Source organism: Thalia democratica, chromosome 3, assembly GCF_965202585.1.
Source record: "Thalia democratica chromosome 3, ktThaDemo2.hap1.1, whole genome shotgun sequence".
In the NCBI taxonomy this organism is placed as follows: Eukaryota; Metazoa; Chordata; class Thaliacea; order Salpida; family Salpidae; genus Thalia; species Thalia democratica.
Window position 1 is genome coordinate 54988145 of NC_139167.1, and position 25467 is coordinate 55013611.

At 28.5% G+C, this 25467-nt stretch overlaps 1 protein-coding gene across 3 annotated transcripts in view; it reads left to right on the plus strand.

Annotated features, from left to right (window-relative positions):
* LOC145832010 (uncharacterized) overlaps positions 1 to 25467 on the plus strand; it is a 45565-nt gene that overhangs the window by 10830 nt on the left and 9268 nt on the right. For 2 of the 3 annotated variants that reach the window (XM_082939374.1, XM_082939375.1), the window contains exons 7-26: positions 396 to 515; positions 865 to 1037; positions 1566 to 1650; positions 2126 to 2240; positions 2623 to 2769; positions 3066 to 3194; positions 5953 to 6170; positions 7481 to 7597; positions 8155 to 8334; positions 9736 to 9836; positions 11878 to 12039; positions 12269 to 12416; positions 12558 to 12732; positions 14109 to 14165; positions 16633 to 16741; positions 18697 to 18890; positions 19152 to 19208; positions 23350 to 23396; positions 23778 to 23867; positions 24103 to 24181. In XM_082939374.1, coding sequence (XP_082795500.1) covers positions 396 to 515; positions 865 to 1037; positions 1566 to 1650; positions 2126 to 2240; positions 2623 to 2769; positions 3066 to 3194; positions 5953 to 6170; positions 7481 to 7597; positions 8155 to 8334; positions 9736 to 9836; positions 11878 to 12039; positions 12269 to 12416; positions 12558 to 12732; positions 14109 to 14165; positions 16633 to 16741; positions 18697 to 18890; positions 19152 to 19208; positions 23350 to 23396; positions 23778 to 23867; positions 24103 to 24181 — 2503 coding nt within the window. The remainder of the gene's footprint in view (positions 1 to 395; positions 516 to 864; positions 1038 to 1565; positions 1651 to 2125; positions 2241 to 2622; positions 2770 to 3065; positions 3195 to 5952; positions 6171 to 7480; positions 7598 to 8154; positions 8335 to 9735; positions 9837 to 11877; positions 12040 to 12268; positions 12417 to 12557; positions 12733 to 14108; positions 14166 to 16632; positions 16742 to 18696; positions 18891 to 19151; positions 19209 to 23349; positions 23397 to 23777; positions 23868 to 24102; positions 24182 to 25467) is intronic. The other variant, XM_082939376.1, reaches the window with a different exon arrangement.

Sequence of the window (25467 nt, forward strand, 5' to 3'; positions counted from 1 at the left end):
TATTATTATGATACGAGATTTAGTTTTTTTTGTATGAAAACGACAGTTAGTTAGTGTTTTATCAGAGCACAAACTAATTATTTTAACACTTAAGAGGTTGAGCACGACATTGAATAAACACCTGAGCTCTTATGTTAAAATGAAAGTGTAACATATTTCAAAACATGCTAATCCTATAACTAGAATTTATTTTGCTAATTACTATTTAGTTTTGTTGTATTTAATGTCTACAAATTTGTAGTAGATCATAATCTTAATAACTATGGTAATCAATATAATTACATACTAAAAAAACCTTAGTAGTACATCAGCAAGTAGAAATCAAGAGAAGGATAATTATTAGTTAGTATTTTTAAAATTGCGATAAAGTTTTATACAATTAATTTTTTCAACAGTCGCTACTTGATCAGTTCAACATCACGCTTGAGAATTGCGTTTATTACAGGGGAGAAACCCACTATTTCGTCATGACCGCCCAGAAGCAAAACCTCCTCAACTTCGGAGTTTTGAAAGAGGTTTGTTTGTCGGTTTGAAGTTTTTAAAAGCAAGATAAACTTTGTGTCCCGTTTAGTCTTGACTTTTTTGTAAATTGATTTTTTTTTCTATAAAGAGAATACAGTTTAAGGTAAACGTATAAAAAAAGTGCTCGCTAAGTTTTAAACTTTAACTCATACTGAGTTCATTTCTCAAATGATATTTTGTGAACTGTACTCGGTTCGACAAAAAAAATCATGTTTTTTAAACACATTAAGTTTAATCTGTCAAACAAATTCTAGTCTGTATCCTTACATGAACATAAGCTCAGAACTTTTACTGTCTAATTTAAAAAAAGATCAATTGAAAAAACACACTAAAAAAATGCAGGACCTGGAAAACTCCTTGGACCTGCTGCACCCCACCAACGTGGACATGGGCCGGATGAAGAGCTTCACGAGAACAGTGGCCAACTGGGCCACGGACGGGCTGCTGCCCCAACGCAAGTTCGCTGACAACGGGAAGGGGGGCGAGGACATCGCCATCTTCGACTTCACCACAATGTTTGAATTTGTTAAAATTTTTCGCATTTTGGTTTTTATGAAAAAGATTTAATGAATTAGTTGTTTGGAACACGTTCAAAATCCACCCAGTCAAATTCGAAAACCGCTTACCGATCGAGGGTAAGGGTTAGGGGTAACAGTGATAGTGAAAAATAAATAAAAATTAAATAAATAAATGCAAAAAATATATAAAACAAATCAATAAATTAAAAAAAATTGGGTTGATTTTGAACGCGGGTGGATTTTGATAGTATACCAGTTGTTTATTCTACTAAATATTATTTTCATAAGATTAAAGTTTGTGGTCAAAAATGTTTTTTTGACGACATTGCTATTTTGGACTTCACCAAAATGTTTGTTTATGATAAAAATTAAATAATTTAATTCTTCAATCTGCAAAATAAATGACTTGAGGTCAAAATTTATTATTTTTATGTTTATTTTAGTTTTTGAATTTTTCATGGGTTTAATGTTATGGTTTAATTTAAATTAACAAATACAACTGTTTGAGTGCAAAATATTATGTAGGATGAAACGAAAGAACGCGTCTCGTTTTGAGGAGAGAAACGGAAGGAAGTTATTATTAGCTCTTGTGGGAGATGCGCTCGTAGAAGTTTGTTTTTTGACTTTTTTTAAATAACAGTTTAGCAGTAATAACGTTTTGGTTTAACAATGTTTCTACAAAAGTTAGAACATAAGCTTTAAACTGTATGTTGTTCTTTGATAAAGCTTGTGGTGTGTATAATGCAGGGTTCCCTTTTTATGGGCGGTTTTAGCTATTAGGAGTGTTAACTAATGAGGTAGTGAAAAAATAAATTGGTAATTAAGTAGTAAACGGGGGCGACTTTTTTTTTAAGTTTTGACCAAAGGGGCTTTTATGAAAACTAGTTTGGTAAACTCTGTCATATTAAGGCATAATTGAATTTATGAAAATTTCGAAAACAGCCATTTTGGCCGCTGGGCAAATAATCTCTAGCGGTAATAATGCTTTGGTTAAAAGTTATTAAAAAAATATGTATAATGAGTTAAATGATAAATCTTATCATGCGCGCAAGGCATAATTGAATTTATAAAAATTTCGAAAACAGCCATTTTGGCCGCTGGGCACGGGTGCAAGCAGGGGATTTTTGGGGGCGCTTGATCTGGCGTGGATGTGCAAGCACTGGTGGTCCGGATACCCGCACCTGAACAACCCCTCTGAAAGTTTGTTTATATTTTTACATTGCAGTCAGCGATCTACCGGATCCATCCGGGTATTATCTTGAAGGATTCGAAATTATTGGATCTAGTAGATCACTAAATATTATATCTTATTCTAAATTATAATATTTAAAAAGTCTGAAAGTTTTATTTTTGTAATATTTATTCACTATCCTTACTTTGATATCTTTTTGCTTGATTAGAACGTTTTAAAATGTATATTATACATTAAAAAAGACGTTTTTTATGCAAAGTTTGTTAGCTGTTAACAAACCAATGCTGATTTCACTTTGAAGAGCTAAAAAACAAATTGGTTGCATATAAAACAGGATTTGTTGAGCTATTACTCATTTATGGTACATCGTTACAAATTAATTCTTTTCAGGTTCGGATATCGATGTGGAGATTGACGTGTTGAGGTTACGAGAAAACATCTACTCCAAACTGCACGGTTGCATGTGTCAGGACATGAAGAGTGTTAAAACGTGCAAGAAAGACAAGAGCAAGGAACCGCAGGACGCCTACACTATCGGTTGGTAGTTTGTACAATAAAATGCTGAGTACATATGTTTTCATTAAGAAGTAATCAGCCTAAAAAATGTTTCAAAATATGAAAAAAAAAACGACAAGTTATTGTGTAAACTGTAAAACTTATTACAAAATAATAAGTAAGGTGTAACAGGTTGTTGGTATGAACAAACTGATGCTTTTTGTTAGTAGACAATTGATAGCTTACAGTTGTGTGATTAAATATAACTCGAGTGTTTGATATGCAAGAATAAATAGTCACACTTTTAACAAACGTTAACAAAAATTTACTCGTCACAGACCCGGACACGCGCTACAAGCGGATAGGGGAGTCGGCGAAGAGGAAAATTGACGTGGTGGACTACTACGCGTCGGACAGGACCATCAAGACGCTGGAAGACATCAGGAACGAGGCTGCCAGTGACAAACGTGGGTATAATTGCGGTACACGACTTGATCGTAGTGAAACAAATTCATCTGACACAAACTCGCAAAAGCGCAAACAATACGCACAATATTTTAGTAATTTAAAAGGTAAAAGTTCCAAAGGGCAAGTCGAAAAAATGCCTATTGCAAAATCGCGTGATAGACCGAGTACCTCGTCGCAAAATCGTCGACATGAAGCAGAATTAGGTCGTAATCAAAAAGTTAGAAGCAACGGAGTTAATGTTAAAAAAATACCTACTGCGTATTCGTCTCATAAGCCGAGTACTTTTAATCAAAGTTTAAAAGTTAAAAGCAACGGAGTTAATGCTAAAAAAGCATATATTGCGGATTCGCCTAATAAGCCGGGTAGTTCTAATCAAAGTTTTAAAGTTAAAAGCAACGGAGTTAATGCTAAAAAAATACCTACTGCGAATTCGTCTAATAAGCCGAGTACTTCTAATCAAAGTTTTAAAGTTAAAAGCAACGGAGTTAATGCTAAAAAAATACCTACTGCGAATTCGTCTAATAAGCCGAGTACTTCTAATCAAAGTTTTAAAGTTAAAAGCAACGGAGTTAATGCTAAAAAAATACCTACTGCGAATTCGTCTAATAAGCCGAGTACTTCTAATCAAAGTTTAAAAGTTGAAAGCAACGGAGTTAATGCTAAAAAAATACCTACTGCGAATTCGTCTAATAAGCCGAGTACTTCTAATCAAAGTTTTAAAGTTAAAAGCAACGGAGTTAATGCTAAAAAAGCATATATTGCGGATTCGCCTAGTAAGCCGAGTACTTCTAATCAAAGTTTTAAAGTTAAAAACAGTGGAGTAAATGCTAAAAAAACACCTAGTGCGAATTCTCCTAATAAGTCGAGTAACGGAAAACGTAGATCTATTTGTAATGTGCAACTTGATCAAAATTCAAAAGTAATTTCTAAGTCTTTTTGTGATGAAGAGCTCGGTCGTGGCTCGGAAGTTGAAAGCGTCACAAACTCAACTATTACAAAATCGCAAAATAGCCAATATGAAACACAATTCGATCGTAATCCAAAAGTAAATAGTGTTACCAAAAAAGCTGAAACGTTATCTGTTAATCAAAGTTTAAATGTTAAAAACAACGGAGTTAATGCTAAAAAAGTACCTATTGCGGATTCGCCTAATAAGCCGAGTAGTTCTAAACAAAATTCGAAAGCTAAAAGTAAAAAACTTACTTGTTCAAAAAAGAGTTTAGTTCGAAAGCCGCCTAGTGGTCCGAGTACCTCCAACCAATGAAGCCGTGTTATTTTTTTTTTTTTCAAAATCGCTGTGCAATAAAAAAATTCAATCATATTTTTAAATGCGGTTTCAAAATGAAACTGCTTTTCGATCAAGATGAAGCTTATTTCGTATTTATATTTTATTAAGCGTCTAAACTTTTAGATATATGAGAGTTATCGAGCTTAAAAATAAAACTTTTTTATTTATCTATATTGATTTATAAGTTGTACTGCAAAAAAAATTAAGTCAAAGCGATGATAGCTATTTTAAATTTGCAGTTTATCATTCTACAATTCAATTAGTAAATGATATGGAACTCAAAATTAATCTTAAAGTTTACTGGTCAGTTAATTTTTATAATTTTAGGAAAGCAACTATATTTGCCTGTGTTACCAGAGTACAAGATACACTTATAATGTTATACTTTTATTTATATATATATATTTTTTAAGTTTGACAAGTGCTTTTTGTAAAGTCAGCAAATTTATGTTATAGATTAACTTTATAGTAGCTCTTAAATTTGAAACTAAACGTTTAAGTTGATATAGTTTAAGTTGAATATTAAAAATAAGTTTGCTAAACTATATATTTTGTATCGATTTGTCTTAGTTAATAAGATGTTAATTTGTTTAATCTTTTGTTTTGTTTTTGGGTTTGAATATTTTTCAATTATATTTTAAATGCTATGTAAGAACTTAATTTTTAGCTTAAAAGCCCTACTTGTAGAAACATTGTGATATAATTAACACCTCTTAAACAAACTCGTAGTACTAAAAATAAATACGCGTGTTCCAATTAAAAGTTGAATGCATCATTTTAAGCTACTTAAAGTATTTTTCTTTTTGATACATAAATGTGAAGTTTTTATATTTTTAAATTAAAATAAAACAAAACCTTCATATTTAGAATATAATAATGATACTTATTGAGGCCCTTAAATGGCAAACGCGCCAAACCATTGAGGCATGTTACCGTATGTTGATAATTTTTTCAAGCTAACACTTACAAGTTTATGTAGATTGTCTTTATTAAACAGCATTGATGTTCTAAAGTGAAATTTTATCTGTAAAAGAGCATTAACTCAGTTTATCCGCAAAAATTAAGTTAAAAACAAAACATTTTTTATCTTCAGTGTCGCAGATTTTATTAACAGATTTCAACTATATCACATTGTTTAGCATAGCAGAGCTCTTGTGTTTTAAGTAAAACTTAAAAAAATATTTAAAACAAATGAATGAAAATATTGAAAATCCAAAACTAAACAGGAGACTAAAAAATATTATCATACGAACTAAAACGAATCCTAAATTTAAATAGTAAACGAACATTAAGTCAATTTAGCTGCATTAAAATACTTTTTTTTTCTGATACACATGTAAGAAAAAGGAGAGTAATGCTTATGCAGCTTGCATATATAAGACAGTCATGATTTTTGCAATTTAAATTTAAATAGTAAACAAACGTTAAGTCAATTTAGTTGCAATGAAATACATTTTTAATACACACAGACAACAAAGAGGACAGCGACAAGGTGCTGGAGCTGGTGAAGTGGTGCAGCATGTCAATAAGGTCATTCCACTGTTTGAACAGCGACCTGCGCGTGTTCGACATGTCCACATGTTGGCACAGCGGGCTGGCCTACTGCGCGCTGATACAAGCGTACAGGCCCAACTTGATAGACGTTTCGAAGCTGGATCCCGAGGATGTGTGCAAGAATAACCAGCTGGTTTGTTGTTTTTTGTTAGAAATGCGTTGGGTTTTAAAAATAAGAATTGTTCGATCTTAACCTATCATATGCCAGTAAAAAATCACAAAACAACGTTTACTCTGTCCTTGAATGATTTAAGAGTTATATTTTATATATATCCTAGTTTTTTTTTAAAGTAAATTTTAATTTAGATCTTTTCAAAAGCGGTGCACACTAAAATAATTGAAAGTAAATTCTATGCACATTAGACTATAAAAAAGTTGTATTGTTATTTTAAAAACTTTTTTTATTGTTTTTTAAGTTTTCACACAAAGATAAATTTTTAAGAGCTGTCAATTTATGTTATATATATAGTTTTATGTGATAAAAAAGATGGGGAAAGTTTCATTTGAAAAAAAAAAATTGACAAGCTTTTCTGTGTGCACATCGTGAAGTCCACCGTCTTACATAACAATTTTTTACTTTATAGCAACTTTTCCAAAAGTTAACAGTAAAAGTATATTTTATCACATTTAAGGTTATACTTACTAATTAGTTTTAAAGCGAGCTAGCTGCTTTATGAACTTTTAATAGTGTTATAGTTTTGTATTTACGAGTATCATATTAGTAATAAAAATATCAATGAACTTGTTATACTTCTACTTACCAGTCTGTAAAAAAACCACGATCCACACTGCAACTATTTGATGCTACTTAAAATAAAAGCTCAGATCTAGACTCGTATACATTGAACATTTTTATTACTACTAGCTGCCTGTTTATAGTTGTTGGGGTAGAAGTAAAACGTAGGCAAGTCAGTTATAAAGCAGACTTGACTGAAAGCTGCATTGAAAATTTGAACCAGTTTAACTTTACACGTGAAAAGGTAATTTTACTGCAAAATTCTTTGTTGTTGTTTTTAGGTTAATGGAGCATAAACATATTTCGACTACCAATTTGTTGACAAATAAGTGGTTTAAATTCATACAAAAATGTTGCATTTATATTCTGACCAATTTATAAACAGGAGACTTTTATTTTAAAGATTTTTAGCACTAAAAAGTTTTGAAGATAGATGAAACTATATTTTGTAATTAACAAAAGGGTATTTTCAAACTAATTAATTTCCAGTTATTAAAAAAAAAGTTTTTATACCAATAATTCTATAATGTCTTTTAATTAAATAACAATTTGTTTTGTAAAATTAAAATATTTCGAGCGACCATTTTCATAAAAGCATTGCTCATGACTCCAATTTCAGATCATTCACTTACGCCGCTGTATAATTTCATATTGCAATGTATTTTTTGTCTCTAATATGAAAACTACACAAATGAAAAAAACTACAGGCGTTCGACACAGCTCAGCAGCACTTGAATATTTACCCGTCCACCACCGGCAGGGAAGTGGCTTCCAAAACTCCTCAGCAGGTCGACGCGTTCAAAGTCAAGTCGTACGTGATTCAGGTGAGAATTTTTGTTGTGGTGTTGAACTTGACTAGGTTAAAAAAAAAATTATGAGTATGTTTTACAAAAGAAGTTGATCAACTTTTTGTGTATAAAAGTATTGAAAATTACTATACTAAGAACATTATTTAGCAGCAAAATAATATATTTTTATAAAGTTATTTTGACTAAATCAAGGCAAGTATTGACCATATCAAGGCTGTAATAATAATTCAACTTTTTAATTGCAAACATCTGCTTTTTTATCATATTTTTACCAAGCAATTAACATACTGAATGTAAAAATAACATACTATATGTAAAAAAACATAAAATGTAGTCACATAACTTCACAAAAATTTATTAGTGTTTTTTTTGCAAATTCCTTTCTACTTGTAGAATATTTAGAAATTGCAGTTTTTTTATTTGCATTGGATTTGAGACAAAAAACAGTTAAATAAAAATATGTTTATTTGAATAGAACAAGCACGAAATATAGACGAAGTAAAGACACATGAAACATTAATTAAAACAATTTTTTCTTCATACATTAAAAACTTAACAAATATTTTCTATAGTTCTACTACAAGTTCAAAGACGAGACGCCCGTCCCGTACAAACCGGACAGTGACGTCACAATGGCCGAACAGAACGGAGATCACGAGGCGGATCCTCCCAAGGACGACAAGAAGAGAAACGCCCTGAACAAGGTGAAGGCGTACCTCAACCTGTCCAAGAAGCGACCTCAGAAAAACAACGTTGGTTCCTGTGCTTTGTTTGTAACAGCTTGTGATGTACAATTTGACCGTACCCCAAAAAAAAAAAAAACTTAAAGTCTCCTCTTACCTTATGAATGTATCGGGTTGTAAATTTGATCATCACTCAAATATTAAAAGTATTGCAAAGTAGCCTTATCGCCCGTGTACCTCTAGTCAATGAAGTATTTTTTATATTTTTTTCAAGTCACTGTGCAACAAGCAATTCAATCACGATATTTTTTGAATGCGGTGTCAACTGTAATTTTTTTACTAAGTTGAAACCTTTTTTGTTAAAAGTTTTATTTAGTATGTTATTAAATTTTTGATATCTAATTAACTTGAAAAAAGTTTAGCTGTTACAATTTTTATCAAAGACAACTAGTTTGCTGAAAAATAGTTTTTAACTATTTTGGTAAAAAATAAAAACTTATAATTTCTTTATTTCAAGACTTAATGTTAAATACATATGCAAAATTATTGCGCTATTTTTTACTATGTATATACTAAAAACAAAAACTGGATAATAATATAAGTATAATAATTTTCTATATTTTAGAGAACTCTAAGTAAACCAGTTGTTTAACTTTGCACAGCTTTACAATAGTGTGGTGTGTAAGTTCTTAATTTGTGATTATTAAATTTAGAACTTTTTGTATTATTGAGTTAAACACGAGGTTCATCATACCAATTCGATCATTAGAGTACAAGCTTTCGGTAGACTGAGACCCGGGTTTCGTTCTTGATGAAACTCGTCAGTAAGTTGCAAACGAAAAAATCGCAGTCTTTAGTCAACAAACGGTCTATCACGTTTCACGTCATGTTACCAGGTTTTTCGGTTGCGACTTACTGACAAGTTTCAACAAGAACGAAACCTGGGTCTCAGTCTACTGAAAGCTTGTAGTTTAACGAACGAATTGGTATGATTTATCTCATGTTAACTTGAGTTTGTCTTACTACATAAGAAAGTCTAGACTTATGCTCCATAGATGTTTTCTTTGATTATTGAGTTAAAACATATATTTATTGTTTTAAACCTGTGCTAACTTGGATCTAATTTATTAATTACCCTAAAAAAAAATTATCTATAGTAGTAGTTTTTGTTTAAACTCTAGGTTATGCTAGGGTTATTTTAGTTTTTTTTGAAAACTTTATATTTATGTATTAATTTCATAAATTTCGTGTTTAAATATATTTTAACAAGAAGCGTTCTAAGTGAAGTAAAATAACTGAGTAATCACTCAATGAATAATTTTGTGCACAGTTAAAACATTTCTTATACAACACTGTGTTGACATTTCCACTTATCCAAAAACAGTGAAGTAAAAAATCGTTTATAAGTCAAAGTCACATCACTCAATTAATGTTTCAGTTTGTCTTCAGTACATTATTACGTCATAACAGGGGGAAAACGAAAGCGGTCAGCAGAAGAAACCGAAGCCTTCGTTGAATATTTTCAAGAGGAAGAACAAAAAGTACGAGGTTTCAAACCCAGCCTACAACGAGTTAGTATTAATAAATCATAATTTAATTCTTAGTTTAATAAATAGTTTAATTTCATTAGTTTAAATTAAAATTTAATAAATGAAAATATTAATGCTTTTTACTTTCGTTACGCGAAACGCATGTTTCACTATTAGTTATGTTTGTAAGTAGTTATCACTTAAGCAATATAGCATAAAAGTTTGTATATACAAGTTTACTTAATACTTCCTGCAACGAGTTAGTTTTTATTAATACTTTTAATGCCTTTATTCATGGTAGTTTATTTTTAGCTTTTTATTTTCATTATGCAAAACACATCTTCATTTGTTAGTTCTGCTTATAAGTAGTTATACTTTAAGCATTTTAAGTTTTATACAAAAAGTTGACTTAAACTTTCTGCAAAAAACGATAATATGTTATTGTATAAATACTTTCATACAGATAAAGATTTAGATGAAATATATTAAATGATAAAAAGGTTGTTTACATGCATTTTAATTTATTTTTTAATGAATTTAATAGTTTTTTTATCTCTTAGGTATAAGCTAAACTAAGAAGTTGTATTTGTTCACTTAAAAAATTAATATTGTGTTTAAAATGACAGTTTTGAAGCTTTCTTACTTTCACTTTAACTTAATCAATTTTTAAACTCTTAAATGATTATTTTTAACTCTCTTTAGAGTTTTCAATACATATACTTTTAATACTTACTACTAAAAGCTAAATTTTTCTAGTTAAATTTTTAACACAAATTCAAACTTTTAAAACACTTGAGTCATACGTTGTTTAATTCAATTATATAAAGTTGGTAGGTATTTTACTGTACCTTAATCTTATGTTTTATTTGAATTTTTTTTTTATAACTGATTCATTACTTTTAAGTTAATTTTTTAATTCTTTGTTTGATAATTGAGAATAGATATGAGAAAAGTGTATACATAGAGTTTGTTATGTTAATTATATGATAGATAACATGTTAGTTTTAGTTATAAAGTTTGACATGCTTAAACGATAGCTACAAAGCTTAATTATATACTAACTATTGAAATATTCTTTTCTAGCAGTCTACATATAAATACTAATTTGTTAATTACTTTAAAAAACTTACTAAGGACTTTACTGATAATATAAACTTTTTGTTTATATTTTCAGTAAAACACTGAATATTTTTACAACATGTCGTGTAACTTTTCGTCGCTTTTGCACTTTGACACCTTCTAACGGATGTTTTGTTTATATTTGTCTTAAGATGCGTCGAACCGCTCTCGATAGTTTTAACTTAACTTTCGATGTTTGTTGGCTGCAAAACGTGGTTAACTTGGATGTTTGTATGAAAAATAAATAAATTTTAGTGTAAGCCAAGTCGCAAACTCACAATTTTGACACAATAGCACTACCAAATTATAAGTGGCACTTAAAACTGCGAACATCAAAAAAAAACTTGTCGGTTTTCGAGAGCTCGTTCGCGTCAAATGTTTACGGTAATCTCGTTTTATCTAAATTGTTTTTATTTATCAAAATCTGATCGATTTTTATTTGCCTTGATTTTATGTTTTAACTCTACGTAACTTTGGTTTTCAAAAGATGTTTAGACTATTTTAAAAAATGAAACTAACATTTACAATGGAAACCAAAACAAGCTTATATAAAATTAAAACATAACTACGTTAAATATATAGAAATCTTTAAAATTTTAGTTTAAAGTTGTAAAAGTTTATGTATACAGCCAAAGCAACAATTTTTTTATTTTTAACAAAATTTCATTTTCGTAAATACTTATAAAATACGATACAAAAAAAGTATGAGTTATCAATACTTTAAGTATTTAAAACTCGTTTGTTAGTCTTATTTCTTTTTACTTAGTTTTTTAATTTTCAATTAAAACGGTAATACCCACAAACTTTTTTTGTTATTATTTTGTTTAACTTTTTAAATACACGGCTTTATGCTAATGCGATTATAGTGGAATTTAGATTCCAGTGTTGTACTGACTAGAACTTTTTATTCAAACTAAAAAATACAAATATTTTAAATTAAAAGGTTAAAACTTTTTTTTTTCAGCAAAGGCGAGCCGGCAAACTTGAGCAAGTTCACACCGCTATCACCACCTGACGGTGAAAAAATTCAGAAAGAAAACTCGCTTCGCAGAAATCAGTCGATGCGAAACATTGTGACGTCACAGAAGTCGATGGTGAGGAGGTCGGGAAGCTGCAGGGTGGGCAGGTATAAGTAATGATAATAATGATTATGTGTTTAATAGTAGTAATTATAAAAAATAACAAATTGTTCATTTAATAATTTCATTTTAAAAAGATTCCAGTGTTGTAATTTTAAAACTAATATTTTTTTTGTAATCATTTTACACCAGTTTCCTGTTAAGACCGCTCCATAGTCGCAATAAGTAAAAATGACCTGTTGCGGTGTTTTAAAACAAAAACAATTTGTACGGCAGGAGAGGTCAGGACGAAGAGGGAGGTAGTGTTACTGAGAGGAGGCAGAGGCTGATGAACAACCTGATGAAGAACGCTCCTACTCGGCCGAAGCAGCAGGTCAGTTACGGCACGGTTGGAAGGAGGACGAAAGTGGAGGAGAAAGAAAATGTTAGTTGGAGTTTATGATTGATGTATAATAAATATAAGTGTAAAAGCTATGTATCGCTTCGCATATTCTGATATAACCAGTTATGCAATGTAGCTCAATATTAGTCTCATTTTAACAATTTCAAAAAATATTTTAAACAGAACGAACCGCCTGAGCAGAAGGACAGCAGCAACTTCTGTTACTTCTGCAACCAGAAGATATACCTGACGCAGCAGCAAGAGTGCGAGAACCACTTCTTCCATAGGAAGTGCTTCGTGTGCAAGCACTGCCAGCAGCCGCTCAACAGTTTCAACCATTACTACCACAAGCCCACCGGTTAGTTGCTTGTATCTAATTAATTTTATTATTTTTTAATCTCGTGCAACATTGATCCTCCATACAAAATTGTAACTCGTGCAGTTTTGACCTGTTCCCTTGATAAGTAGATGTAGCTTATTTAACTATTACTACCACAAACCCACCGGTTAGATTCTTATCAACTTTTTTAATGATTCTGGTTTTTTTATACAAACTACGTTTAAAACAAGGTGTTATAGCTATAACTTCACTCAACTAGTTCAAATCAATAGTAACTTAGGCCTTGTGTTTTGTAGAAAGTTTTTTTTACTCAATATGAACATTTTTTTATTAAAAATTACTAATGGAAAGTGTTTATACTGTTTCAACTAATACTACCATTAGCGCACCGGTTAGTTTCTGAAAATGTTTTTCTGCAAGTTATGATTATAAAAAGCTATTGTTGCTATATGTTCACTCAACTAGTTTAGCTCAATAGCGAGTTTGACATTGAGCTTTGAGCTATAAAAAATTACCGATTTTTACTACTAATTTAAACGTTTTTGTTTGTTTATTGTTAAATGATGCTTTTACATAATAGTTACCACGTAGTCAGTTTAATACATTTTCAAACTGTCTTATATCTAACATTTTTACGTTTAATCGATGATTACATGTGTTTTCTATTAGGTTGTGGTACAACTGGTATTAAAGATTATTGAGAAAAGTTCTTGAATACACTTATAATTGGAAAACTTTTAAGATCAAATACTAGTATTACATGTTTTTAGCTAATTTTTTTATGCATGTAAGCATTTACAATTATGGACTAAGAATATTTGTTCACTTATTCAAGGCTTGTACTGACATCTTCAATAAAATGAATTATTAATTTCACGAAGGTAATTTAATAGCGTAAGTACGTGTGCCGAAATCTCTTAAATATTTAATGAAGTCATTTTTAAAATGTCGTTAGCGATCTTTTTCAAATAACCTGCCTACAGCTATTTTTGTTTGTTCTTTTTGTTATAACAGATGTTTGTTCTTTTCGCTGAAATCCATTGTTTTTATTGTTTGCGGATTATTAATCAATGTAAGCTTTTTTGGCAACCCGTTTTTTGTTTGTTTAAAACAAAAGCCTTATGTTGAGATTAGCTTGGATTTATGTTTTTACATTTTTAAATTATTTTTGAGTTATATTTGTATATATATATATATTGATTTCTTTGAAGCCAAAAGTAATTGTAACTTTAATCCTTAAAATTTTCAACTTTTTCTTTTGCTTTAAAACAAAAGTCTTTTGTTAAGATAAGCTCGCATTATTGCTACGTATATAAGCATATATTTTGGTATCTTGAAAGCGCAAATCTTTTAATCCCGTTTCAAGTTTCAATGATCGATGTAAATTTTTACAGGTGAGTTCTTCTGTCAGATGCACAAAAGTGTTGCTACGAACAAAAATGCTGAGAAAAGTGAGTTGTTTGTTGCTTTGTATAGTTTACACTGTGTGTTTTTTAGAATTAAAATTTTATACTCACCTAGTCCGTATACCATTTTTTTTTACTTTTAAAACGTGTAAATTGACGTTAATTTTCATTTTTCTGAATAAACTGCAAAATTAAAGCACTGAAATAATACCACAACTTTCAACACTCTGAATATTTAAACACTTACTTTTTTCATACCATTTAAAAAAAAATTTTTTATTTGCTTTAGTTGATACAAACAAAAAATCTTGGCTAACTAAGTTAATATTTTACTCAATATAATTTTATAAAGCTAAGATTAAAACCAAAATTAAAAAAAAAACTTTTTAAGTTACTTATTCTAAATAATAAGAAAAATACTAACATCACACATAGATTAAATCATCTCATTAAGTAATTTCACTGAACACTTTGAAATATTTAATTTTCACTGAACAGTTTTTACGTTTTTAAATACTACATATGATGTCTTAAAAGTTGCACAGAAACAAGTTTAAAGTGATAGTCAGAACAGTTTAGAATAAGACAGTAACAAACAAGATAGATTTGTTTTATTGTAATTTTTTTTTGAAAAGAAATATGTATTAACGTTTTTAGAAATTTCTTTTGTAGGAACCGAAGCGCCGGAGGTCGCCACCCAAGAAATCCCCGAAACTGAAACAAAAAAATTGTCCAAATTCACTCTGAACCCGTTCAAATGGTTCTCCAAGAAATCAGCTTACTGTGTTAACGTTGTACCGGAAATCCCCGAAACTGAAAACAAATTGACCATGTCCGCTCGCTTCAAGCGCTACCTGTGGAGTTTCGCGCCAAAATGCACCTTGCTCGAGTTTCTCATCGACTGGCTCCTTCTGATGGTGGTGGGAACCTGTATTATGGTGGCACATCACTACATCACAATGGACATGATAAAACATCCGGACCACTGAGACACTATACACTGCTCTGTTTAGTATGTATATATATATATATATATTTTTTGGACCTAGGCACTAAAATCTCGGCCGCTTAATCAAGACCTAGGCCACACTTTTATTCTGCGTTTACTGTATTCAACGGGTACTTGTACTTTTATTTTACCTTTTTTTGTACGTTCCACATATAGTTATATTTATGTCAGGGTATATTTACTACGATTAGTTTCGTTTATATGACATTTTTCATTCTGTTTTTTATTTTTCATGAACTTTTAGTCATATATTACAATCCTGCCTATTTGACTATCAAATGACAAGTGTTGCTTTGTTTAATTTTTCCAAAGTAAAACGTTTATAATTTGTTTTAATTTTTTATGTCTGATACTTTAATACAACTAATGGTTTTTTTAATCTTAATTGTACTCTTTCTCAATCCATTGTTGAAATTTACACAATTAAATTTATTCTAATTATTTTTTTTTCATCGATCTAGTAAGTGCTTTTTATTACAATCATTAGTATCGTTTGCTAATAAATTGTGAAAGTTGCAAAAGTTCGTACACACCCGTACCTAAATCTTGAAGATAATAAAGTTGTTACTGAATAATATTTTTTTTCCACCTTAAACAATCTTTAGTTTAGAAATGCTAACATTTTTGCTTGTGTGAATAGTTTACCAGAATCATGTCAATTTTACTAGTGCAATTTAAGTAAATTGAAAAATATATACCATCCTTTTCGTCCCATCCGCTAATTATTACGTTTATTTCAAAAAGTGTTTGTTTTTTTGTGTTAACAAGTAAAGTTTGATTACTGTTTAGTTTAATTAAATTGAAATTTAGTTTGAAAACTTACTTTAAAAAAGGTTTGTACTGTTTATCTCTGTTTCTGCTGTTAAAAAACAATTGTACTATAAAAATTATCTTAAATTTAGACTAAAATTTACTGACTTTGTTATGGTTTACTACTACAAGAATTTACCTATTGAAAAAATTTAACTTATTAATTGTATATATTTTTGTTTTTTTGCTGCTAATTTTTTCTTCGCAAAAACCGTATAGTTTTAAAGAAAACAAAAGGTTTTTTAGATTCTTTAAAGAAAAAATCTAATTTAAAAGTTTTTAGACTATGTTGAAAACATTTTGTTTTTTCAGTTTTTTTTTCAATAAAAACTTGCATACTTTTAGTTTTGTTAAGTGGTACTTTTTTATATATTCCTTTTCGTATCAGCTTTTTTTTCTTTTCCTGGTGTATAAACTCGTTGAGCTTAATAAAACGTATATTTTTTGAATTGTGTTTAGTAAATAAAAAATAACGCATTAGTTCTCAAGACAGCTGTAGTTGAAGATTTCAGGTAGAAAAATTAGCTTTAGTATAATTTCAAAGTTTGATATCTTGAATTAGATAACAAAGGTCAGTGTAGTCATGGTTTTTTGCTGTTATATTGGTTTTTGATACAAATGTTTGGAAAAAGTTTGTTAAACATGTCATGTTATTTATAAACTTTATGACTATCAAAATTATTAAATTAACAGAAAGTTTTGATGTATTTCAAACAATTCCCGAAGAAAACGCGAATGATGAAGTCATTGAAGTCACTCAAGCAGAACCGGATAATGTAAATGAGAATGGATTAAGATTAAGGTAATTTTGTACGTAATATATTTCAAAATGAAAACAATAGTAAAAAATTCTTATTTTATTTATCACTACATATAACTGAATTAAATAATGTGCTGGCAGTTTTATTTTATTTTACTCGTTAGAAACTAGATTTATTTTAAATAATAATGTAAACTAACAAAATGTAAACATAAGTAAAGATTTTTTGTGTTTAATATAACTAAACTAATTACTTTACTGACAGTTTTCTACTGTTTAGTCTTTAAAAACTAAAAATTGTTTTAAATAACCAAAGCCACACAAAACTTTGTTTGATAACTTCATATTATCGTGTTTGCTTGATTATTTTTTTTTACGATATACAAATACACAACGATAAGTGCATCAAAATAAATATTTACACGACGTCGAGTGACCATTATTGCGTCATAGTATCGATTTTTTCTTCAATTTCCCCCGACATCTCTGCTTCTGTTTGTGTGAAATTGTAATAAAAGTTTTTTACACTAATGTGCCTAGAGCTAAACCATTCAACAAAAATAAAATTAAGATGATAAGCTTTGCTAATAAAGTTTTTTTAAATAGTTTGTTTGATTTGTAAAAATATTTCAACAGTAACAACGATTTTATTTCGAATTTTTTTAATTATAAAAGTATATATTTTTTGCTTGCCATTAAAAATTTACATAAATAGATTTGAAAAATACAAAAAGCTCATATTTTTCTGCAAGGTTTACATACTAATTTTGAAAAAAAAAACAATAAAACTTGTTGAAAGGAAATTTTTGCGCACTTGACAGTGTAGAATTTCAATTGAAATTTTTATGACAAATTCATGAACCGAGTGACGAAACTTGATACGTGTGTTTCGTAGTGCAAAATTTCCTGCTTGGATGGCACGTTTTTTTTTTCTGAAAACTATATTTTGTTGATTGACGATTTAAATCGCGTGTTAACGAGCTGTGCGCACCGTAAAATTTTCGTAACCTTACTAAGACCGTGAAGTTATTTTATCAAAACAAATAAACGTGAATTTTGTCCAGTGTACGTACACTTGTCGAGTAATAAAAGTTTAGAAAAAAAAATACATTATCATTTACACACCAATTACTTTTCAGTTACAAAGTATTGCTCAAGCAAACTGCGCCTTGCGTTTTAACTTCAAAAAACCTCTTTTTTTTGTCTTTTACACCACAACCAAAACAACAAGGCCGGATTCGCCGACACAAAGCAATTACAAAAGCCAACTTTTCGTTGTTGTTTGCTCGGAAGCCAGCCAAGCTTAAAAAGTCGAGCAGAAACGTCCAAATATGGCCTGGCTGGCTCGCGGTGCTGGTAACAAGCCGTCTCGCTCGTAATTCTCAATTTGTTCATTACCTGCGCAACAGTTCAAGTGCTTGTTCGCTTTTTATCTCGGTAATTTTGTTAAGATGTCGGAGATTATTTTGCGCGTTTCCGCGTGATCATGAAAATATTTTGCCTGTACACAACTCGTTACACGTTTCTCGTTTAAGTGCTTTAAATTTTTGTAATAAAAATGCAGTACATTGTAAGTACACGTTTAAAAGGTTTATGATTTTGCAAATATGTTGTTTAGTCATTAAAATGTCAGAAATGTTGTAAACAAACTAATTTATAACTATGAAATTTTATTTTAACTATTTTGCATTAACAAAAAAATAATTTACTGAAATTTGAGACAGTACAATGTCACTCCTTTTATAATTAACCTTCAACGTATAATTCATTTGAAAAAAGTGAAAACAAAGTTATATATTGTTCATCATTAAAAAATGTTATGCTTAAACAGTTTTGTCTCAAAAAAAGGATTTTAAGGTAAAATTAAATTTAAAAATGTTTTATCAATTGAAAGTAGAAACAAGTATCTTGTACGTTTCATAACTAAAAGTGGCCTTGTTTAATTTTATGTGACAAAAGATTTGTGAACAAAACATCAAATTAAAAACCTGCTTCAGCGCGCCATCATCAACCACTGACGAGGATTTCATGAACCTTCTGCAAGACGTTCACGATCAGAAGTATGACGAGCACGATGATCCGAAACTGTTGTCCACTTACGAGCTCAACTACCAACGTCACAGTGACACGTCATCGTCCAAAGACACGTCATCGTCGGGCGACGAGTTCATGAGCTGTGAGGAGAGCCAAGGTTTGCGACATTTTTATTTTTATTTACAATTTTTTACTTAAAAAACTGTTGATTAAAGCTTGTGCAGGTTAATTGTTAGGAGTTAAAAAACTGTGTCAACTTAATTTTGTTGTAGATGTTTTAAGTTTAGTTTGAAACGTAAAGCTAGGTTTTGTTAAATTTTAAATACTTGAATTGTTTACATTAAAATGTATTTCATCTAAATATTTTATATAAAAGTAAAAAAAGACCTTGATATTATTTCACTTGCTATTTCAACAGCGACTGAAATAATTTCTATTTTAAACGATTACTCCAGTTCAGACTACCTAAATAAAGGTTTGTAAAAATATAGTGAGCCAAATAACCTCCTAACACATGTATAAAGCTTCACAACAATAAATATAAAGCTTAACTATGATAAACAGCTTTGTTTTATTTAAATTCTAACTAACAACAAAAACAAGTTTTCAAAACTTTAAAATCTAAAGCTGCAAACTACAACGCAGGCATTGAAAAAGCTGAATGATCGGCTCGTAAAAGTTGATTGCTAACTTAATTTACACTGACTAATATATAAAATAATTTTTACTACCAATTTAATAACATGTACTCAACACATATTATAACGCAATCTAATAAACAAAATTATACGACCTGACTTGGCTAGCTTGTATTTTACTTTCTATAATACTCTCTCATTTAGCTTTTGCACTTTTCTGTTTTGAGAGAACTACCTCGATTTTTAACAAAAATATAACCTTTTCGAGTGCTAAAATTAAAACTAAAGTTGATAAGATTATTTCTTAAATATACATTATTATTCTTTATACAAAATTTTATATTAATACAAAGTTTTTGATGCCATAAAAGTTTTACTAAAACTTTCTTACAGTTTTGCTACATTTTTTAATTTAAATAATTTAAGTTCTGCTTTAAATATTTAAGAATAGGTATTTTAGAATACTTTGCATACCTTTATTTTCTCTTTAAATGCAAAATTAGTAACTATTCTACCTTACAATTAAGTTGTGTAAAGGTTAGTTTCTTTGCTTGTTTTTTAGTATGTAAATGTTTTCAATCTCCTTTACGTAAGTTCAAAAATTGTTTCCGGCTATGTTTTTGTATTTTAAATGATTTTTATTTCTTGTAAATGATAGTTTTTCTTACATTTGTTAAGCATACATTAAAAAAACTTAACAACTTTTAATGGCATATTCAAAATAAGGAGTTGTTAAGTAAAGATAGTTGATAATGATTACAAACCAAAAAGAAAATTCTCTTAAAAGTAGTATTGATAAAAAGTTTTCTAAGTAAAAATGTTTATTTTAATTAAAAGCTACTTTAAAAGCACAAAGTAAATAAACTAAAATTTAGTATAAATAAAGGTAAGTAAGTATCTTTAAGTTACACTTTTTAAATCTGTTCTTTAATTGTTCTACTAGTAATAATCATTTTTAGCTTAATCAACTTAATTTTAAAGCTATAAAAAAGTTTATAGCGTAAATAAACTAAGCATTGTAAAATAAACAATTTAACTAACCCTCAGTTGTTTAATTACAAATTTTAATCATTTTATAGTTATTAATTATTAGTTTGCTTCAATAATACGTTTAAACCAAAAGACTAGGTTCGTTTAGGAATTATGCGTTGGTTTTTACTAACACTTAATCATGTTTGATAGTTTTAAAACTAAGGACAATGTTAAAGTAAATGTTGACAAATGTTAGTTTTTTTTTCATTGTTCCCAAGTTCATTAGTTCATTCTCAACTCTTTGAAGTCTAATAAAAGAGTTTTTTAATAAATGTTTGTATATCAAAGGTGTGATGTTAATAGAGTGTTTGTTATTTTAAAATTTACTTTTATTTAACAATTATATTTAATAAAAACCAAACATTTAATAATTGGTAATGTAAATATTTAACACCAAACTTTTTTTGTTCTAAAATTTCAATGCTGTTTACATTTATTTCTGATGTTTAATAAAAAGTTTCTTCATTAAATTCTTAATACTTTTTTCTAAATTTTTTGATAAAAAAAGAGCTATTTTAGTGAGAAAATAAAAATATCTAGTATTTATCTATAAAGAATATGTACTTAAATAATCTAAAAGGAAAAGTTTCAAACTTTAAACTTATTTTATTTCGTGTACAGTTTAATATTTACGTCAGAATTTTTTTTTTTATGTTTTTAACATTTTGTTCTTGTTTAAGTTTAAGAATGTTATTAAAGTTTGTAATAATATGGATTTAAATAAGTAACAGTTTTAAATAAGTGTCGCTTTAAGCTTATATATTATGCAAAAATACTCTATTGATAACCTTTTTATCTTAGTTGCTGATTTTTTATAATTGTTTTGAAATGTTTAAAAAAACCTCTTAAAAAATTCTATGTAAATTTGTTTTTTTAATTAATGAAAAACCTCAAAAATATTTTATGATATTTTAATTTGTATTTTTATTACTTGAAATATTTCTGACGGAACCACAGTCGAGTTCCATCGCCGCCTCAACGCAGCCAAGTCGGCCCAGAAAAACACAAAAATCCGCACATTGACCCTCGAACCCACGTCACCTAGCAACAACGACGACGTCTCCATGCTGCCCAACACCCTCAGCCTGCCAAGGAGCTTCCGGGTCGACGACCTGACGTCATTACACGACGGGGTTCATCCCCACAATTCCCTCAAGCGGAAAAAACATTACGCGCGGGAAATGCTGCCATCGTGCGGAGATAATGTGTCTGGGATTTTGAAGAATTGTTCGAGTTATCCGATTGAAAGCGGATTTTATGGCTGTTCCTTGGAAGGTGCTGGAATGATTTTTATTTATTTTTATTGTTTGTGATTTTTTTCGTTGTTTGTTTTTTTCTTTTATGGTTTCTTGCACGATTCTTGATTTATTTTTTTATTATTTTAAGCCGAATCATATTTATGCTGAATTTTTTTTCGTTGCTTATGAATTAACTTTATGTTTTACTGTTGTGTTGACTAAAAAAAAGTGTCAAAAGTAAGTTATTTTTTATCAAACGTACTTTTGTAATGAAGTCTGTTTATTATTTTGTTTTTTTTTTATTTAAATCAATAATTATTTAGTAAGTATTTACTAATACTAAATGTGCAAGGTGGCCATTAATCTGGAATCCTGGAAAAACCTGGAATTTAAATTTTAGGCAAAAATTTTAGATTTTGATATTTTTAGAAAAAAACACGAAAATGTTGTAATTTCAACAATTTTTACATTTTGAATAATAAAATTTATATCAGATACAAAATATAAATTATATACAGTAGTTTTTTTTGAGTGTTATTTAGATTTTTTTTAAATGAGACACATTTAAAGCAACAAAAAGGGAATAAGGGGGAGGAACATCATTTTTACAAAAACTAACATTGAATTTCATTTGAAAGCCTAAAGTACAGACTGCACGTCAGTTTTTCTAAAACTCAACAGTTTTGTTAAGTTTTAGTGTAAAAAGTTTCCGATACAAACGTATTGACTGCAATTTATTTTCTCTTTAATTTAAAATTTCATTAAAAATTTATCTTCTCCTTCATTTTTTAACTAAAAGCCTCAAATTTTAGGAAATATTTCTTTAAAACTTTAAAATACTTTAAACGTTAAAGTTTTGAAATATTGAAAACATTAGATTAAATAAAAAATTAAGTTTTAATTTTCTAAAAAATATTTAAATATTAAAAGGATTCAAATTGACTTAATTTGAAAGTTCGAAGAAGATTGGTTAAAAGTTAAGGAGAAGATAGATTTTTAGCTAAATAGTCTTTTTTTTGAGTTTTTTGTTTGCGCCTTCTATTATGAACTTTTCTAGCTCACCGACTTTTATTGCTTATATCTAGAAAATTGATTAGAATATTTTAAGCGGTTAAAAATACTTGATAGCTTAGATACAACGATAAAACTGTACAAAATAGGATCAACTTGTAAAAAACAGGGTGGACTTCCAATGCCCTTAAATTATCTTTCCAGCATTTCGATACTACTTAAAACAGTTTTTATTTCAAATTTATTTTTATACAAAAATAGACAAGAAAACTTGTACTTTCAAATGCTTGAAGAAATTTCTAAAATAAAAAACTAGTGGCCACCTTGAATTTGGGCTTGATAATTTGTAACAATTGTTTTTACATGATCAAGTTTGCATACTAAAAAGGTTATTCTTATTTTATGACTGGACTATTTGTCTGCACCTTTAGGATTTAAACCCCTATTGCGTTATTTCTGTATTGATGTTTATGAAACCATTAAAGCTAACGTTTACTTTAAAAAATTTTAAGTAAAAAAAAAACTTTTAAGCTCAAAGATTTAATTTTTACAGTAAAAAAATAAAGTTTATGTAAAACATTTTATAACTTAATTTGTAATTTTTATTTTTTGATATTTAAAATAGGAAAACTTCTCTTAGTTTAACTACATTATAAGTTATTTCAATAAACTTTTACAAAAAAACAATATTTGTTAGATTCTGAAAATTACGAAAGTGACTCGGAACTCAGCGAAAATGAACAGGTATGTTACTACTTATTACAAAACATATGTTTACAATACTTTATTTTAAGTTCTTCTGTTAACTTGATAATATTTAAAAAAATTAAAAATGGTGATCATTATCTACTTTTTTTGTGTTAAAATGAAAATGTTGTATAAGTCAAAACTTGATTTTTTAATATGCGTACTTGAATATATATAACATCAAGTACTTTCAAACTTTTCATTTAGGTATTAACAGAAATTTATTACAATATCAAATCGAAAATATTTAAATTTAAAATTATGTTTTTAATGACTCTTTAAAGCACAGTTTTAGCACTAAAAGTTTTAGGAAAATATTCATGTCAATATGATAAAGTTTGTTCAATGTTGTAGATGTTATTTAATTCTCATTTTCAGAACATGGAAGATTATTCTCCGCTGACTGAGCTTGATGAAGACACTCAAGATCTTCTTGACAGATACACGACTGTTCTCAACGATCAAGAGGTATTGAAAATAAAAATTTCTAATGTTTAAAACTTTTAGTATTTTTCGTAATATTTTATAAATTTGATGATAATGTTTTATAAGTGTTTTATGAGTAAAAATGTTTGAAACTTTAGTGTTTAACTTTTTATTATTAAAACTTTTGTTTTATTAAACGGTTATAGTTGGTTTATTAATTATATTGTCAAAATTACCTATGTTTATTTTGTTTTAAGTATCGTATAATTTCATACAGAAGTCACCTTTTCCGAACACAGAAAAAGATCTTATTTCTTTCGACTATGACGTAACTGAAGTCGACCAACCTAAAAGTGGTTAGATTTCTTAGCATAAAATGTTTATAACATATTTTATATATTTATCATTTTTTCCAAGTTTCGAAAAACTATACTTAGCAAATAACTTTCTGAGAAGCTCTGTTAGTTATCAAACGTCTTATATTATACAAATTACTGTCATTATTTTTGAATTATACTAACTGGTTTAAAGTATCGTAAAGTTTATCAAGAAGTTTCATAAAAATGTAATTTGAACAAATCTATAAAACACAATAAAAACGTGTTGTACTTTTATTTCAACAAATTTTTGTTGTAACAAAATTATTTCTATGCACTGCGCAAATTACTGTCACTATTTTTTAAAGATATCAGTTGGTTTAAAATAGAGTAAACCTTATTAAGAAATGTCATAGATGTGTATTTAAACAATTTTTTTTTATAGAATATAACCTTGTTAAATATATTTCTATGCACTGCGCATAGATGCACTTTAGAAAAAAAACTAGCGATTGAAAATAGCTGTTACGTATAATGAAAATCAGTTGTTTTGAACTTTAGTTATACAATTTTATTTTATTTAACATTTAATTTAGACAAATTTTCACAGTACTCTTTCTTTTATAAACTAACATATGCTTCTGTGTGTTAATAGATTAACACACTTCAACGGAGCTCTGTAAAGATATAAAAACTATGAGAGAAGAATAGAAGCTAAAGTAGGTGTATATGTGTTTTACTAAAGGTAAGTATATTTACTGTACATTAGTAGTTAATAATAGATACAAATATGATATTAAGTTCGACTGTTATAAAACTATATAATGTTTGTAATGATTAAATCTAAATAATTATAAAAATAAAGTAAAATACAAATTAAATTTACGAATAAAAATATAACTACTTAAATGCAAGTCCAAGCGATTCTAATGCACAAAATTATTACAAATATATAAGATTTAATCTTTACAAATATTATATAGTTTTATTACAGTCGAGTTTAATATCATGTATTGTATCAATTATTAACTTTTAATTTATAGTATTATGCTTATCTTTATTAAACACACATATATAATACATACTTAAGCTTATATTCTTTCCTTACAATATTTATTTTTTACAGAGCTCCGTTGAAGTGTGTTAACACACAGAAACATATGTTAGTTAAATAAAGAAAGAGTGAAAATTTGTTACTATATATTCCAGTGAACTTGTTTCGCTAGGATATCTATTAGCAAACGATTAATTTTAAATTTTGAATTTTTTTTCATTTATTAATATATATAAATGTTTACAAGTTTCGAAAAACTTTACTTGGCAAA